Genomic DNA, 19,131 nt, shown 5'->3' with positions numbered 1-19,131 from the left:
TTGCAGCAAAAACAGAAAAAAAACCTGTCGGTACGCACGTTCCGCGCACGCTGCCATGGCGCCATTTCTGAATCTATGGGTGTCGAAGGAACTCTTGAGATGAAAGCGTTTCCACTGACATCTTGATCTCCCCTCCCCCTCCCCCCCCCCCTCCCCGCCCTCTGTCCTACTTTCGATGAAAATGCTCATTCTATAAAGAAAGAAGGTCCCCGTGCACTCATGGGTGGCCAAGAAGGGAAAAGGAAAAGGGAGATGGGGTCGCCCACAATTGCCTTCCCATTGTGCCTAAAACCCTGATTCACAATGCCAGCTTCAGCATAGTGCTAACAACGTCGAAAAGAACCCACAGGTCACAAAACAGCATCTCGAAGTCATTAACAGCATGGAACAGCATGTGTTCCCTCTCGACGTCCCTAACACTAAGATCAAGCTGACCTTGCTAACGAAAGTCAACCAACTCGCCAAATCACCAGCAATTCACTCTTTCGTCTAGAGACAAAAACTGTTACATCTTCACATTCAGTACTGATGCGGATACCCATTGCGTGGTAATTTTGCGTAGATATCTCAAATGTGGGATCCCATGTCGCTCTTCCCATTTGCAATTATTTGGTCAATGAGAATTTGGGTGGGCGTACTCCCGTTCGCACCTCCCTCTTTCTTTCGAGGTGCTGTTTCTCGAGATGCTGTTTCCCTATGCTTGCCCATTGGATCCGTTTGCCATGACATTGCAGTATTAAAAAAGAGACGCGCTGCTTCCTTGTCCTTGTTTTCACTTCCTTGTTTTCTCGTGACGACCATCATCTGTGTTTCAGGAAAGAACGAACTGCGGGGCCAGACGTTCGAGCTGCGCTGGTCGTGGATTTCCCTGGCTCGCGAACGCTACGCTGTCAACGAGACCGACTCGCACCTCGTAGTGACGCTCCGCCGAAGAGGATACCTGGGGGAAACTGCCTTCGTCGGTAGGTGGCAGACGTTTTCGGCTCGCTTCTCATTTTGTTGACAGGTCGATGGGGGAAATCGCCACGGTGTGGTGATATTAATCATGCGCACAAACGTTCCGTGGAAGCCATCTCGGTTGCCCATATATCCGCTTTGTGATTTAAATCCGCCGACAGTTTGCTGCTTGAACTTGCTGAGGTGGTGGAAAAGGAATCAATCTTTGTTGAACGAGCTTCCGGTGCTGTTAGGGCATTGCCCAGTAGGGAGGAGGAGGGCGGTGCGGCGGCGTCCTTTGTCCGGGATGCGCTGGCCTTGGCTGGCACTCCAGACCTTCTTCATCAGGTCACACTGGGTCCCAGGGTGCGGGTTGTCAGGCAGGCCGCTCACTGGTCGTCAAAGGGCAGGGGGTTGAGGTTGCGTCTGGGGTTTGTTGGCAGTCGTATACCTGACGGCACTGGGTAAACATAAATTACAAGTAGAGCCAAACCTCGTTAGAACGAAATAGTATCGGGGCAGTAGATTAGTTCGTTATATCCGATATTCGTTGTAACCGTAGAGGTAAAAATTGGCTCTAATAAGTCGGCAATCTGGCTTGCGCAACAATCCTAAATAAAAAACGCATTGTTCTAGGCTTCGAACCCACTATAAACGAGGTAATCCTTATCGGTCTCCTTGTGGCATTTCAGACTAAACAGACCGGAACGCGAGAACGTGAAATTACAACAGAACAAAGCTCGTTCGGCAAAACAGGCCGGCGTTCTCATTTACTTGAAGGAGGACGTGGCCTTCGCCTAGTGGCTTTTCACAGGCTGAGCGAAATGAAGTTTTTCACAGTGTCCACGCAATAAAAGTCCTTAAGCTACTTAAAAACGGTTGTTTTGTATCACTTTTATAAAATTGTGCTTTTATTATGCTAGCTGTCGAGTTTTGAGCCTCGCGGGAACCAAATATTCATTCGTTATAGCCGATATCGCGCGGCTCTCGAGGTTTAGGTTTCGTTATAAAAAGAATAGGTGTCATTAAAAGGAAGCGTGACCAAACAAACTTCGTATTTAGTTCGCTATATTCGATAATTCGCTATATCCGAGTTCGCTATAGCAAGGTTCGACTGTAGCTGGGTGTTGAGGGTAGATGGCAGGAAGAAGGGGTGCGATGGGGACACCAGTCGGGTTTTCGGAGCGGGGTAGCTTCTTCTCTGGATAGCTTGAAATGCGGGGTCGGGAAGGTTCTGCCCTAGCGGTGGTGGGCAAAAATTTCTGCATATTTGACCGTTGGCTCTGACTCCGGTGTGAGGCAGCAGGCTGTTGAATATCTTGCGCTGTCTCTGGCTAGTTACCAGCTATTAGTTGGGGAGTGGTTGCCTTAGACATGTGCGGTGGTCCGCGGTTTGTTCCTCCAATTAGGTAAATTTGATCCCGCTGCGAAAATATGAGGGCTGCTTGCCGTGTGTCATTTGTCTGCAACTTTTCGAGGTCATTATTTCGGTTCACCCAGAATAATATTACGCGTAAATTACTGAATGAAAATAACATTTATTATTATGTATAAGGAAGAATATAAAAACAAAAAAATACAATATAGTTGCGATACTGAGCAGAGAAAAAACGCAGCCAGGGCGTTTCACAGTCATACATAAAACAATTGCGCGATGCCACCACACGTGAATGTATTGGACAATAAGGTCTAAAACCGGGCTAGTTATTATATATTCGTTATTATTAAACAGTGAAACTGAGCGGAACGAGGCAGAAGTACACAACACGAGCGCTGTTGGACGTTGGCAAACTTTGCCATTGAAGTTGGCGTGAGACAGTATTACGAATTCTGGCATTCAAAATTTGTTATTAAAAGTATAATGTGCTAGTACGAATAAGCAGCCGGCGTGTCAAAATTGAAGGGAACCTGGAACACGTTCGACAAACGCTTTCACCTTTTCCTTCGCGTCTGGAAGCACTGCGAAAGCTGCAGTTATCGCCAGCACGGAGCGGCACTGCGTGATTTGCTCGTCGCACCAGATACGCCTCCCATTTCTGCTTTGCTTTTGTGGCTTTATTTTTAAAGTTGCTATCGAAAAGCGCTCATTGATGCAACTAGAGGAAAACCGGCCAACAGCCGCTACGTGGCCTCAGTGTCGTGATTCGGGTCGTCGAAGAACGTCAAGACCGGGAAAGAGAGAAAAATCATTTGAGCGAGTTTCGAAGTTATCTGATGAGCATAGAGCAGTAATTCTGGCTAAGGTACTTTGCGACCCCCTTATCTGTGTACTGGGTTTGTTGGGTGACTACGTTCTGCAAGTATTTAAGATTTCAAAAAAAGTTGAAAAAGGTGTTGCAGGGTCCCTTTAAGGAACTAGTCCCTTTGAAACAATTTCCCCCGGTAAAAACCCTGTGAAGACAACGTTTTTCCTTTCGACGACTTTCAATGGTGGTGTGTGGGATGGTTTTGCAGAGGCGTAACCGGTATTAATGGCATTGAACAGCGCATCAAAACATAACAACAAAAATGAGTAAACAAACTATATCAACAGCCTTTGTCAATTTTTTATTTCTTGCCCGTTTCTGACGTGCTGTTTAACGTCACGTGTGACACAACAAGCACGAGTTTCTAGCATTTTATATCTTGAACAGAAGGAGCGGCAAAAATGGTGTCATACCCTTTCCTCTTGCCTGGCTGTGTCACCGTCTTTAAGTGCAGAGCACTTTACAGGCTCGCCTTGTCGTCTTAGCTCGCTAACGGTCGATGCGACTGTCGGAATCAGGCGGCGCAGCGAGATAACGGACCCACGTAGAGCCTTCTCTGCCGGAGTCAGGGAGTCACGCTGAGGCTTCCAAAACGGTAAAACCACGCCGTTTAAATAGTCATAACCTCATAACCGTTGAAACCTAGTGAACCGCTGGCACTTATACTTCTAGTTATTTAGCGCAAAGAAAACTGCAGGTACATTTGAGGCAACATCTGTGTATATAGCCGGCAGCCCCCACGTCCATTTAGTTAGGAACGCTCGTTGAATTGGTTTTTACGATAGTAAGCGAAAAAAGGCGGTCGCGCAAGAAAAAAATGGTGCATTCGAAATGGTGCAGAATGGCTCCAGCCGCGCAAGAAAATAATTACGCTTTCGAATGCAGCAGAAAGGCTCCAGCCGCGCAAGAAAATAATTACGCGTTCGAAATGACGCAAAACAGCTCCAGCATACGAAATTAAAGCAAGCACAAAAAAGAACAGAACTCCCGCTGGCGCAATGTCAGGCAGGGGGCGCACGAGCACGGCGAAGGCGGGAAATTTGAAATGCATTGGGTGGCAGCAGTGAGCGGATAACGGTGCAACAGCCCGTTATGGCGAATCACTGCTCTGCCCTTCCGACAGCTTTCACATCGAGTGAAACGGCTTAATTTTTTTTATACATTATCACTGTGTACGTAATGAAATAACTGATGGGGGCTCTCAACAACAAAACGTAAGTGAGGGAGCTTAGTTCTGTGCAGCGCTGCTCTCTTTTGGAGGGATGCTCAACCAAATATTCGGGGAAACCAAGTTTACGAGAGAGCAACAGGTCACGGCGTGTCGCCATACGCCGGGGATGTCGTACTCACGCTCAATTTATCGTTGTCGTTCTTATTCCGCCATCCTCCCGTCTCGCTCTCTCACGGTCCTTATCCTCCCCTTTTTTACTCCTCTGCGGCCCCGCAGGAATATCGGCGCGCAACCTGAGCGCGCGCCAGGGCCTGGACTTCTCCGGCGCCTACGCTCGCCAGGTGCAGTTCAACCCGGGCCAGGCCGAGGCCGAGTGGAGGCTACGGCTGCTGGACGACGGGGTCTTCGAGCGCCGAGAGGAGTTCCTCATCGTGCTGGGCCAGGCGCTCATGACCGCCACAGAGTCCCCGGACAAGGCCGTCGTCACTGTGCACGACGCCGAAGACGGTATGCTGCCCGCTCGCGTGATATCTTTTAGAGGAGAAAAGCGGGTCGTCTAATACTATCCTGAACGTCACTGCAGTCGGTGGAAATATTCTGCCGCATCCGTCGGGACAGAAGTTTAGGCGTGTTCGCAGCGAGCACATGTAGACATTGACTGCTGGGCCTTCCAGCTCACTGCTAAGCTCAGATCACTAGGCTCACTCCAGCTGAGCTAAAACCTAGTTTTGCGAAAGTAAACTTTAGAGGCGCGTCTTTGGGAGGAACAGTTTTAGATTCCGCAAGACGGTCTGCAGACCCGCCCTGTATTTGCGCCTTCCGATTCCAAGAAAATTATTTCACAGCTCTCGGAAGATTTGTAAGCTCGGACTACAACGGTACTATTTCAGCCAGAAATCGTTTGTGGCAGCTATCACTGTGCCTAGGGCTGAGAGCACAATTGGGTGAGAAGATGCACAGGCTGAGGTGAAAATACCCTGACGTTCCTTGTGGCATTGTGAGCGATGGAATGCGTCGATGCACGCAAGGATAGGTTACTCTGGGGCAAGAGACAGTGTTGCGTGCGCGTGGCGTGCAAGTACAAGGATTATCCCAGCACATATGGTTTTAGGACGTGTTATAGCGTACCTAAAAATTTCGAGCAAAAAGAGAGAGAGAGAGAGAGAGAGAGAGAGAGAGAGAGAGAGAGAGAGAGAGAGAGAGAGAGAGAGAGAGAGAGAGAGAGAGAGAGAGAGAGAGAGAGAGAGAGAGAGAGAGAGAGACGGTGCTCACATGAACTGCTTTTCAGCAATAGTCACTGCATCGCACTCGCAGACATGATAGCTAAAATAACGTTGTTAACACATTTTTTTTTTCGCGACCGGTGGAGGGGGGGGGGGGGGGGGGAGGAGATTTTTTTTTTACTGGTAAGCCATAACTGGTGAGGCAAAAAGCACACAAAAACTTAGCGAAACATATAATATGTTGTCTTTTCCAATTGCCGGCATACACAATCCCTTGATTTTGAATCAAATGCAATGAAAAGAACCAAGGATGCAGGTAGACACACCCCGTACGGTAGGTCAGTAAAACATTCGAAGTGCTTGATCACACATCGAATGATTTACTGGGATCCGAAACATCAACTTTTTTCAACTGACTTGGTCAATGACCGCAAATTTGTTATAAATCATTCGCACTACGTACGTGGTGCTAATTAACGTGCGAGGAGTCTCGTGCTCAAGGAATTGCACACGCCTTTCCTGCAAGTATATTCACCGCAGCCGGAACCGAACCCACTACCCCGTTCGTTGCATCGGAATGCCCCGGCTACTCTGCCAGCGCATCGGGTTTCCGAATTAAAGAAGTGACCATAAACGTTGTCAGGATACTTCTTTAGCAACCTTTGTAAGAACACGGAGGCTAAGAACAATATCGCCAATATCCACCAACCAGTAAGTCTTTCGAGAGTGCCCTCATACCAATCAGACCTGCACTAAAGAGAGAGAGAGAGAGAGAACAAACTTTATTGAGCATTCTAGAGCCGTTTAGGCGCTTGATGGGGTGGTGCCCTCTTCTCAGGCCCCATATGTTTCCAGGTACTCCTGTCCTCTGGTGATCAGCGCGATCTGTTCTTCCAGGGCAGGGCTAGACAACAAGGTCTCCCATCGCTCAGGGTTGATGTGAGGGGAGGGGGGGAGGGGGGGAGGGGTAAACTTGGGAAAATTGCACTCCCCTATTATGTGCTGGAGTGTGCCCAGTTGTCTGCAGTTGGGACATTCTTTCTCATATCTATCCGGGTAGAACTTGTTTCGGAGGTAAGGGTGGGGGAACGACCCGGCTTGGAACTGTCTGTATATGACTTGCTGCGCTCTGCTTAGAGAATGGTGTGGTTCAGGATATCGCTTCCTCCCGTCTTTATAGTGATTGACTATGTCCCTGTAGCTCGTTATGGGTAGCTGTTCCTGCCCCTCTGCCCGGCTGATTAGTTCTCGGGCCTGTTGGTGGGCAAATTCATTGCCCTCCACCGAAGAGTGGGCTGGCACCCATATTAGCTCTATTTTGTGGCTTGGTGGTACTTTCCTTTGGAGGATTCTCACTGCCTTATAAGAAACCCATCCTTGTCTGAAGTTCCTATATGCTTTTTGGGAGTCCGTGACTATTTTTGTCGCTTTTGGTTGGGTCAAGGCTACGGCAATTGCTATTTCCTCAGCTTCCTCTGGGCTTGGTGTGATGACTGAGGCACACGTGATGAGCACGTCCCTTCCTGTTATTGCAATCGTTGCTCTCATTGAGTGTTTCGGAAGTGAGGCGTCGGTGTACGTCACTCCTGTTTCTTTAATTAGAGACTCGTTTAGGGTCTTCGCTCTGGCCTGTCGTCTTCCTTCGTTTCTGTCCGGCTTCATGTTTTGAGGTAACGGTTTGCTACCCACCGTTTCGGCCCATGCGCGTGGTATAGGGCCTTTGTTTTGACGATAAGCTTCTTGCCATCCTATTTTATCTAGGACGGCTCTTCCTGCTTTTGTTTGGCTCAGTCGCACCCTTTGGTTTGATAGGTGCGCTTCGATCAGTTCGGAGACCGTATTATGCTTGGCCATTCCCAGTAGCTTCTCGGTGGATGAGTGTATCGGAATGCCCAGCGCGAGCTTCGTAGCTTTTCTAATAACTGTGTCCAGTTGGTCCCTTTCGTTTTTCAAAAGCTGGAGGTAGGGAGCTGAGTAGGTGATTCTCGAAATCACAAAGGCTTGGACAAGCCTGAGGGATTCCTCTTCTTTTAGTCCTCTTCTCTTATTTGTGATCCTTCTAATCATGTTCATGATTTGTTCGGATGTGCTCTTGAGCTTTCTGAGTGCGGTTCGGGCTTTACCATTCTCCTGTATTATTAGGCCAAGGATCTTGGTGTGAGTCGTCGGTGTGATGCTGCAGTCGTCTATAACTATGCTTATGTTTCTCTTGTCTGCCTTTTTGGGTCTTGGCTGTATCACTAATAGCTCTGATTTTTGCGGTGAGCAGCAGAGACCGCAGGTGCTTGCATATTCCTGGACTACGTCCGCTGCCCTTTGGAGTGTTTCCTCCATCCACCCTTCTGAGCCCGCTTGCGCTGTCCAGACCGTAATGTCGTCCGCATAAAAGGCGTGATCTATTCCTTCTATTTTCTCTAGTAATGCTGGTAGAGGTAGAAGCGCCAGGTTGAAAAGCAGCGGGGACAGAACAGACCCTTGCGGAGTTCCTCTGTCCCCTAGTGCTATAGGCTGTGACTTCTCCTCCCCAATCTTGATTATAGCAGTCCTATTGCTGAGGAAGTCTTTGACGTAACTGTAGATTCTTTCCCCGCAATTCGTGTTATTCAGACTGCGAAGAATGCTCTCGTGCGTCACATTGTCAAAGGCTCCCTTGAGGTCAAGGGTTAATATTGCCCTCGGGGTCTGGTTCTTGGCCTTTTTGATGACTAATTCATTTAGTTGCAGGAGGACATCCTGGGTGCCCAGGTGTTCCCTGAAACCGTACATGGACGACGGCATCCGATCGGTGGCATCAAGGTGTCTCTGCAGCCTTTTCAGGATCATGCGCTCGACCACTTTTCCCACACACGACGTCAGAGAGATGGGCCTCATGTTATCGACGTGTGGAGTCTTGCCTGGCTTCGGTATGAACCGTACCTCTGCTTCCTTCCATTCCTTGGGCAGTGACCCTTCGTTCCAGGCCTTGTTTATATATCCTAAGAGCTCACTTCGACTACCGTCGCTGAGATTCCTCAGCAGTTTGTAGGTAATGGCGTCCTTCCCTGGGGAGCTGGCTTGGTTGCTCTCATCGATCGCTGTTACCAACTCCAGATCGGTGAAGGGTTGGTCCAAGTCCGGGTTTTCCCTTCCCTCGTATCCGGGTATCGGTGCTCCCGACTTTTCCGTTTTCAAATACTTGTCTTTGAGCACCTCTATCAGGCGCTTGCTGTCTCCTTTAAAATTATTCAGCGTGCGTGCGAGATTTCGATTGATCGCACTTTTGGTGTTCAGAGGGTCAATGAGGTGCCGTAGGAGGCTCCATGTTTTCCTCGCAGACAGGGTTCCCTGGAGCCCGTCGCATATCCTTAACCAATTTTCTTTACAGAGCTGAGCTGCGTATTCTGCCGCCTGCCTATTGAGCTCGTGTATGCGCTTTCGTAGCTTTCTATTGCGCCTTTGCCGTTTCCATCTCTTGGTTAGCGCGTGTCTCGCCTCCCAGATGTGAGCCAGCTTGTTGTCCACATATGGGGTTTGTATTGTAGTGGCTATTTTCTGGGTATATTCCTCCACCCAGTTCAGGTGTTTTTTGGCCCAGTCTTGGTAGTTCCCAGTTCCCTGACCGTCTTCGTATTCAATCTCTGTTCTTCTTCTGAGGCGATCCCAGTCGGTGATCCTGGCCTGTCCTAGTTTTGCCCTGAAGTCTTGTCCCCTGATCTTCAAGGAGATGATGTCATGGTCTGATCCGAGGTTAGTGTCTAGATTAGCCCAGGTGACGTCCAAGTCTCCTATCAGAAGTGATAGGTCCGGCGTGGTGTCTCTGGCCGTGCTCGTGCCTATCCTGGTGGGGGTCTTCAGCTCGTTTAGTATTGTAGCGTTATGTTTTTCTATAGCGTTCATGAGGTGCTTGCCCCTTCTCGACTGGAATTTGTATCCCCACTGCGTGTGTGGGGCGTTAAAATCGCCTAATATCAGCGTCGGTCTAGCTTTTGCTGCTCGGATGCAATCCAGCATGGTGCCTTCGATGTCCACGTCCTTTTTAGACGGTCGGCAGTAGGCATTTAATATAAATATGTTTTTACTGCTGCCTATATCCCTGCTGTGAATTTCTACTAGCACGTGTTCGCAGCCTCTTTGGGTTGTCATGTGTTGTGTTGCCGCTACGTTTTTTGTAACCAAGGTCGCCGTGCTCTTTTCACTTGGGTCCGTATACGTAACGTACCCCGCCAATTTGGGCCTCTCGTTGGTTTCTTGTAGTACTATAACATCTGGTTTCTGTTCCAGTGTTTCGATGTATAGATGAAGCTCGCTTAATTTGTTCTTTATACCCCTGCAATTCCATTGATAAATCGTTGTCAAGCTTTGTTTGTTTCTATTCTTCTTCATTGTCTTGAGGGGTGTTACCTTCTGCGGGATTAGTTCCATGGTGCGGTTTGCTGTGGAGCGCGGTCTTGTGTGACTTCCTCATTACTAGTGTCGTGTGTTTGAGCTTTGCATCGAAAGTCGACATTCTTGAGGACACTTGGTTATACTTGGCTTCTAAGTTATCTAGTCTTGACGTAAGGTTTCTCATTTGCTCGGTAAGAATTCCCACTTGATTGTTGGTCTCAGCCTGTTGATTTGAAATTTGAGACAGCATGTTCATGATGGTTTGCAGGGTAGGTTCTGGTTGCTGTGGTATAGTCGGATGCGTTGCTTGGGACGGAGCCGGTTCTATCCTGTCGGCCTCCATTGCCTCACCTTGCGGTAGTTCAGGGGAATGGGTGTCTCTCTTAGCTACCTTTCTCTTGGTACTATCCTCCGATTTCTCGGTTCTGTCGCGTGCCTCCATGCGCTCCATGAGCGCTTTAATCTGTTGGTTTTGTTGTGCTATAAGCTTCTTAAGCTCGGCACATTCCTTTCTAAGTTCAGAGCATTCTTTGCAATTGCTACTGAGAGGGGAGGGGGTGAGAGGGGGGAATTCTTTGTCGTTGCTGTGAGCGACAGAAGACCCAGTTGCCCAACCCACCTGTTTTCCGGCGATCCGCTTCGGCGTACTGCTCCTAGTCTTCGACCTCGAGCGGGACTCGCGCCTGCGAGCCTTGGTGTCGGCGCCTGGCGATGACGTCCTCGAACCTGGTCTCGAGGCACAGCTATTGCTCCGTCTTCTTTCTCTCCCCCTGGAGAGTGAGCGCCGGCTCTGGCGCTCTTGGTGAGGGGGCGACGACTTCCGCGCAGCTGGCGTCTCCTCTCGATTTGGTGGTGTTCTGGAACTTTCTTCGTAGGCTGACCTTTGGCGCTCCCATCTTCGCTTACGCACGACGTATGGGGTCTTGTATCGGGCCTTGCATACTTTGTCTGCTGTGAGGTGGTCTCCTCCACATAGGCTGCACTTTGGCTTACAGTCGTGGTTGTGGTCTTCTCCCGGGTTCTGGATTCCGCAGCCGCGGCAGATACGGTTCGTCGGATTTGGGCAAACATCCATTCTGTGGCCCAAGCGGCCACATTGAAAGCACTTGTCAATTTGCTTTCTGTACAGTGAGCATTCCACCAGCAGGTTGCCGTACTTGACGTAATTTGGCACTTTCCCGCCGCTGAAGGCTATGACGACCGACAACGTTTTGCCGATTCTGTTGGCCTGCAGGGCTGTCGGGTTAAATTCATGGACGATAAAGTCGTTTATCTCTTGGGCCGAATCCGTGAGGGGAACCCCTCTGATGACTCCTTTCACTGTCCCGTGAGGTGCCGATACGTATGCACTAACGTCGTGCGCGGCGCCGTAGACCGTGAGCTTCGACACTGCCGCGTAGCGGTCGGCGTTTTCTTTCTTTGGGGTACTGACGATGACGATGTTTTGTTGTTTGTTTGGACATATGACGTCTCTCTTGGCTTCTTCTCTGCTGACGTCAGCGGCAACGGTGATGGCGCGGCTAATTTCAAAGCGTGATACCACACTGACGTCGAGGCCCCCCCTCGGTCTCATGATGACCTTGATATCTTCTTTAGGTAGCTCGGGCATTCTCGCGGCCTTGAGGATCCTGCTCTTGAAATTATTAGCCGGCCGACGAGATGAGTCGGCTTCCCTGGTGGGCTTACTTGCTCGGGTGTTGGCCATTAGGCTTCGTTCTCGTTGCTGTTGTTGCAGCGCTTGAAGTTTTTCACCTGCCACTTGCCAGCCTTGAGCTCTGGTCACTTGGTCCGGTTGAATTTCCTCACCGTCGACTTCAATTCGCATGGCGCCGGCCATGTTTCTTTGGATCTTGATGAAATAGGTCCACCCTGAAGGTCCGCGCCGGTGACAACTCCGGCGTCAGGCCTAGGCGTCCACGAACACGCCTAGGCGCAGCGGCGACTTCGGCCGGCAGGCCCAGCTGGCGTTAGGCTTAGCGCCGGTCGGCGTGGCGATTCCAGAAAAAGAGTCCGTAAATGCACGAAAAATGGTCCCCTACCTTAAAGTCGGGCATCCACCTTTTCCTCTCAACTTCGCGGATCACTTGGGGAAAAAAGTTGGGGGATTCAAGTTGAATTATCGGCGTAATCATCGAAAATCGACAGAGCCGAAGTGAAGAACGTAGATCGGCTCCCGCACGTCTGCACTAAAGACCACGCTACTATACATACAAAAACTATACATACAAAAATGACTTCTAAACTCAAATAGCTGGAAAGAATTCGTCGTCCATACAATGCAGTTAGCACAGGACCTGGATAATTGGAGATTAATGGGAGAGGCCTTTGCCCTGCAGTGGGCGTAGATAGGATGATGATGATGATGATGATGATGATGATGATGATGATGATGATGATGCCAAGACGTGCCGTACTGTGGAACGTCATGTGAACCAAGTTAGAAGGCCTCCTCCGTGGCTATTCAAGCTAGATTTCCTCACGTGCTCTTTTACCAGCTGAAAACCTGAGGCCCAACCTTCGACTACCCAACTCAGCAAAGGCGCATTAATCAACAGTAGGCTAGGCATTCGCGGGCACTGCTAGGCACAGAGATGAGCAAGCATTGTTTATCCTATCTCGCTCAGTACGCGGATTATGCCTTCCTTCCCGTGCCAGCACTGAGCTCTCAATGGCGCGTTTCTATACAGAGCCGACGATGTCGTTCGTCGAAACGAACGTGACGGTGGGCGAGGATCTTGCAGAGGTGTTGCTGAGCATCCGCAGGAGCGGAGATGTGGCCGCAGACACCAGCGTGCTGTGCGTCACTCATCCAGGTGAGACGGTGACTTGCCGAGCCGAATCGTCGTAGCTTACCATTGCTTTGCTTTCTACGAATCAGAAAGTTTGCGTTTACTCAGCGCTTTCCTTGGTGAACCCGTGCGCGGCATCAACACGACGACAACAGAATACCTGCAGAGAATGGGGTCAATCAAATTAACCGAACGAGTGAACGCGTTTAGTTTCCTACATGAGAAGAATACGCTGATGACAGAGTGAACGAAATCCTAATTGTGGAATCCGATAAGATGCTATAATATACACGGATGTTTCTTATTTTGTAAAGAAATTAAAACATTAATAATGACACATAATACAAATGACGTTATATGAAAGCAAACCAAGATTTCATTTACAAAATCAGAGCATCGGACTCTTGTGTAACTTAGTGGGAGCCATATGCATACCTGTGTGCAGTGTAATTTCTAAGCAATGCGGAAAAACGGGTTATAGTGAAGAGAAAAGCATCCTGCTCATGTCTTTCCGTTCTACGTGGATTTTTTTTTCTTTCTTCAGGCACGGCCACGAGTTCCCAGCCCTCCCCTCTGGAGTCCTACTCAGACTACGTGGCCAGGCCCGCAGATCAGAGCAGCTACGTTCGCTTCAGGCCCGGTGATGCAGAACAGATGTGCCGCGTGGTCATCATCGACGACTCCCTTTACGAGGGACCGGAGAACTTCACTGTCACTCTGACGTCGCCGCGCAACGGCAGAGTGGGCAAGAATGGCTCGGCGGTCGTCACGATATCGGCTGACGCCAGAGACGGTCAGCACCGCTTTCTTTCTCCCCCTACACGCCGAAATCGTGGTTTAGAAGACCACCGAGAATCTAGCTGTGAAGACTCGGCCAGTTGCCAATGGTCGGGGTAATTTTATGAGCACACTTAATTACCGTGTGCTCCCTGCGCTTGGTTCCTGCTGAGAAGCTAGTAAAAGCAGGTCATGTACTCCCGCCCCCTTTCCACAGAGGAACTCTCGGGTTTTAGCTGTTTAAAGGACTCTAGTACAAGTGACATCATGCGCAGCCGACGAATGGCTCCGCGGAAGTACCAGAATTTCCTTCCCGTCATCGAAGACAACGAGGTCCCTCGTGCGTCTTTTTAGGTGCCGCGTCACTACCTTCAGCCTTTCATTCCCTATAATAGACAGGCAAGCACCGCCTCTATTTATTTTTTACATAATATCGACAAGCTGGCGCACCGTGGTTTATATATTATTTGTTTGTATGATATCAGCTTACGTGCAGTGCAAAATAGTCACTGACGAGGAGCATTAACGTACCAAACGTCATGAAATGCGCTTCAAAAAGTCCTAGAATATCATGTACAAAAGTGAGGTGCAGTATTTTTTGAGTAGACCGCTTTGGATAAAAGGCTTTGTGCTTAAAGATAAATTTTCTCTTCAATGATCTTTCTGAAAAACGAAAGCGAAAAACAGGTGACTGTGTTCGTGGCCACTTTTACTGAAAACGTATGCGTGCGTACTAATGTATCCTTTTTTAGGGCGGAAGAGTGCATTGGGAGGTATTCACTCACGCGTTATGCCTGTGTCTCTGATTCTCAATAATGTGTCATCTTTCGAGCCTTTTTTGCATTTTTAGACCAAATAGTAGGGCTTGCAGTCAACGACTTTTCACAATCGCTTCTTTCTCGTTGCAGCGCCGTATTTTTACTTTGAGAAGCCCAGTTACGAAGTGGATGAAAGCGTGGGAAGCTTCGAGGTGACCGTGCTCAGGGACGGCCCCGACCTGACTGTACCTTCGTCTGTCATGGTGCGCTCAAAGCAGACCACGCCACCTAGCGCTCAAGGTGTGTAAGCCCTGGGATGCTTACATTCCACTGCTTATCTCTCACAAGTTAGCACGATGGCTAGATTCCAACCCCTTTTCAGGACGCTATATTCTGCGGCCTATTTTAAATTTCAATAAGCTGCCTCTTCCCGTTAAAGTATATAACTTTTAGCACAGCAGGACTGGATCACGATAAACTCAGTTATTTTGGCCATAAAATCAGCGCATTGATGAGATGTCGCGCATCTACGAAATTTTGCTTCACTGACGATAGAAAAATAGCCAAAGGAGAAAAAAAGCACTGAAGCCACCCGATGACATTTTATTATGCCAAAGTTATATGACACATTGTTCTATCCACTGCCAATATAAACTCGGGATAAATTTGTCGAAGCAGCACCCGCACCATGGTGCCCGCAATTGAGACCGGTTCCAGATTTCAGAAAGCTAGCTTGCTCGGGAGTTTTGGCCATTCAAGAAGTGACCGCCATGGCCTTGAATAAATCCCTCGGTATTCTGCTTCGCATTATCTTAGGTAGGAGAGCCAAGAAACCCTAATAAAATTTATCATCCCTTCCAAAAAAACTTGAGAGCAGCGCGAAAGCTACAAGTTTGTCCGACCTTCGCTGGAAGTGAGTTCAATCGATCATCAAGCCCTCAAAGGCCCAAATCGCAAACGAAGGACGAACCCATGCGACCAATATCGCGCACTAAGTAGATGCATCTACGAGCGACCTAAATGTATACCGATACGAGTCTTATGAGATAAGGATATACTATTGTACTCGTCCATGATCGATGCTTGTGCTGTCTTATCTAGAACCATTCCTTTTTCACGATTTTCAAGTAACCGTTCCGACACAATGGAAGCGCGGTTTCACGCATGCGCCGTGTGTTCAGTGATCTCATCAGAGCTTTTCGGTGGACCAACCGGTGTATGGGAGGAGGAGGAGGAGGAGGAGGAGGAGGAAGCAGCTTTATTGTGTCCAGAGGAGAGGCCTAGTTAGGGCCATGGGTAAATGCATTGGTTTCTTGACAGAGTTCCATCGGTCCCACTAAGAAAGCTTTCGCTTTAATAAATGTCTGGTAGCAGGCGGGGTTGCCCCGTTCAATAATGGGCCTGCTTTTTATAAACTGTCACGGGATGGCTCTCGTACAGCTGGAAGCGACTACATCGCCGTGGGACAGCTGGTGCGCTTCCCGCGGGGATCGACTTCGCAGACTGTCGAAGTGGTCCTGCTCGACGACTACGGACTGCCGGACCTCGAGTTCGTGGAGACCTTCCAGCTGGTGCTGCGGTCGCCCGTCAACGGCACCGTGGGTGCCCCCAGCATGGCCGTTGTCTCCATCAACGACACACTCTCAGATGGTACGCTCAGTCCGTACTTGGCCTTAGTACTACATCTAGATGAGGTAACAGAAGTGTGGCCAGGGCTAGCTGATTGAACATACTGAATAATTTGAGGGGCATCGTCTGTGTCTACGTGTTTTTTCTGGTCTCCGTTGTTTAGCGCCTAAAATTATTCAGTTAGCTGAGGTAGTAGCTGGATGCTGAAAAGCTAGGATGACCTTGTACCTCCAAGAGGTCTTGAACATGATTCAGTAACGAGTGTTTGCACCAAAAAAACAACACTTTGTCCAGGGGATCATTCCCTCTATGTATAGGAAATTTAACCTGGCCTTTCTACATAGATACATACGAATGAATGAATGAATGAATAAATGAATGAATGAATGTAATTATACTATGGCTCTTAGAACTCTCGCTCTTGAATTTCTAGTCGGTTGTCAATGTCACTGCAGATTTAACGGAAAGCAACCACGTGAGCATAGATATAACCGTACAAAGTAAAATACTGAGGTTTTGGACAATTCAGTTCGTCAAAATGCTAAGCTTTTTTTTTCCAAAAGATAAAAACAAAGCACACGAGACAGATACACTGAAATAGAGGCGTGGACACCAGTGTTTTGCCTCATTCTAACCCACTTCGTCGCGTGCGCACCGTTTTCAGTCATTTCATACCAACTCGTCCAGGGCTATGCGTTAACAATTTATTTTATATGCGTGTACCATCGATATGACGTTTGTTTTTGAACATTTTTGCACAGGGTGAATTTTACGCTAAAAAAAAGGGGTGAAGAAACGGCACGCGTCAGCGCTCGTTTGTATTGCGCTATCTATGACCAACTAACGCAAAACGTGTACTACGCTTACTTAAACAACGTCAGGCGACAACGTTGAGCCAAAAACAAATGTTTTGAACCGTTTGTGTGTTGTCAGAAGACGCGCATGAAAAAACAGGGAAAAGTCAGGGAATTTCGAGCCACCGGGAAAAAGTCAGGGAATTGTCAGGGAATTTTTCAATCAAGTAGTACCGGTCAGGGAAAACCACTTCGGGGCCTGCCCGCACAGTTTTAGAATAGGGGAAACCGGTGTTGGAGGCCCCAAGAAGTTACCGAACGCAACATGTTCGCGCGCGACGAAAGCGTGAACCGCATGAAACGTTTTCGGGTTTTTCTGCAAACGAAAACGCGCCGCGCACGCCTGAGGCGCGCTGACGCTGACGCCTCCGCGGAAACCACCCGCACAACTTCTACTACACTCTACCCGCACGGTGCGTGCCGAGGCGCCGGCAACATGGCGGCAGCACCGGCCACGGAGTACGACCGCTTCTAATCGCTCTTTGAAATGCTACTCGAGGCACAAACGCACTCGCTTGTGCAGGAAAGGAGCCACCGCAGGCACGAAATCGTCGAGGCGGCTGTGAAAATACCGCGCACGAATCGCGTGCAGAAACTCGCCGCGCGGTTCACGCAGCTCGCAGCTGGCTTAGGTCGCTCGGTGCACTTGCGCAGAGGGACGGTGTAGGTGGTGCCCAAATCGCACGTACAACGCGCTTTTTTTTTTCAGTGAATTTTAAAAGGAAGCGATTTTTGGGAGCTAATCTTGAAATAACTTCTTTCTTATGACATCAGGAGCCAGAATTACATAATCAAAAAGGTAGCTGCTGCCAAGAAAAATTTCATATTTGCCGCGCTTTCGAGGCGCTTTTTCAAAGAAAGTGCTACGAGTTGTGCCGCGCCTCCGCCAGATGGCGCCACGGGTCCCGCGACTAAGAGAAGACGCAGTGAAACATCCCCCTCGCGAGGGGCACGATCAAATGCAGAGCATTTCCGGGTGCGCACGACGTTAAGTAGTTTGCGTTACGTTAATGTTGTTGCACTTGTGGCAACTGCTGACGAGAGAGCGCTCGTCAGCAGTAATTTGAATGAGTCAACGATATAAGGCACGTTCGTAACGTCCCATTCTGTGTCGGCTTTGTGGCGCAGTGGGTAGAGCACCATGTACATTGCGTTCCGCTCGCAGGGTCGAGGGATCCAAACCGGGCGCCGGATAGTATTTTTTTTATATAGTAGGGAGTGGTGCGGTGCGGACTATGGACGTCAACGCGGGTGACATCGTGAGTTACTGAAATGCTCTGCATTTAAAAAACAAAGCAAAATGCTGCTCCAGGTGGGGTTCCTCGATGCCAGCGCTGACGTACTGTGGAGACGCGCGTTATTCGAGGTACTCTACTACAATGTTTATAGAACCACGTTGCCCTGCTCCACGTACATTCCAAGCGGAACGTGGAACCTGTCTAGTGGAACTTTTCGTTACTGTTGCCGTTTGATGTCTTTAGATTCCGCCAGGAGCTATAGTAGCGCGGGCAACCGCACGCGACGATTTTCTGCAGTTGATGCAGTATTTCATTTGATATCGCAAAAACCAAGCATCCATGAATTTTTAACAAAGGACCACATCAAATATCACATATGTATCGATTTTCCGCCTCATATTTGCGTAATGTTTTGTTCTTGTTCAACAAAGTATGAAGATTGCCACCGGACGTAGACGTTTAGGTTTGGCTGTGGGTATATAAGACTATTGCGCAGATTCTGTTTCGCAGGGCAGGGTAGGGCAGGCCAGGCCAGGGCAGGGCAGCGCAGGGCAGGCAGGCAGCGCAGGGCAGGCAGGCAGGCAGGCAGGCTGGCAGACCAAAATTTACCGTTTAAGTAGCCCAAGAAAGACTATCATTTTTAATATGCTCGTTAGGCGCGTGTAGCAAACGTTTTGCACACGTACGGCCAGGCAGAGCTCCAGGGAAATGCCCCCAACATTTTCTCGCGTCAAGGAGTCAACTGCACCGGGACGTCATCTCGTGTGCGTTCTTGTGATCGCGCCCTTTACGGTGAGGGTTCGTGACGATGTCGCAGTCCCAAAGATGTTCTTCCTGGAGGAGGAGTACGTGGTGAACGAGGAAATCGGCTTGGTGTCAGTGCCCGTGGTGAGATCGGGGGACACGAGTCAGAGGTCGTCCGTGCGTTGCTACACGCGCCAGGGGTCGGCACAGGTGGACTTGGACTTCGACGAGAGGCCCAACGCGGACCAGTCGCTCATTGTCTTCGAGCCAGGTAAGCCGATTGGGACAGGAGTCGACTGGCGTTCCGGAACATTGAAAAAAGAAATAATATCTGCAATTGTAACATGCGCTCTATTCCACTCTCTACGTTATCTAGCCAAGAAGATACTTAGCATTGTCTC

The 19,131-nt window shown here is 49.2% G+C and overlaps 1 protein-coding gene across 1 annotated transcript in view; it reads left to right on the top strand.

The window, feature by feature from the left end:
• The window catches only part of LOC144174191 (FRAS1-related extracellular matrix protein 2-like), a gene marked incomplete in the record, with an annotated part of 181,682 nt that overhangs the window by 112,625 nt on the left and 49,926 nt on the right, over window positions 1-19,131 (top strand). Inside the window, 7 exon segments of the mRNA XM_077702723.1 lie at window positions 816-962; window positions 4,630-4,860; window positions 12,629-12,754; window positions 13,275-13,523; window positions 14,416-14,565; window positions 15,706-15,915; window positions 18,804-19,001. Coding sequence (XP_077558849.1) covers window positions 816-962; window positions 4,630-4,860; window positions 12,629-12,754; window positions 13,275-13,523; window positions 14,416-14,565; window positions 15,706-15,915; window positions 18,804-19,001 — 1,311 coding nt within the window.

This window comes from Haemaphysalis longicornis, unplaced genomic scaffold, assembly GCF_048455015.1.
Source record: "Haemaphysalis longicornis isolate Haplotype H1 unplaced genomic scaffold, Haemaphysalis longicornis Haplotype H1 scaffold_3, whole genome shotgun sequence".
Taxonomy (NCBI): domain Eukaryota; kingdom Metazoa; phylum Arthropoda; class Arachnida; order Ixodida; family Ixodidae; genus Haemaphysalis; species Haemaphysalis longicornis.
This window is presented reverse-complemented; position numbering and strand designations above follow the sequence as displayed.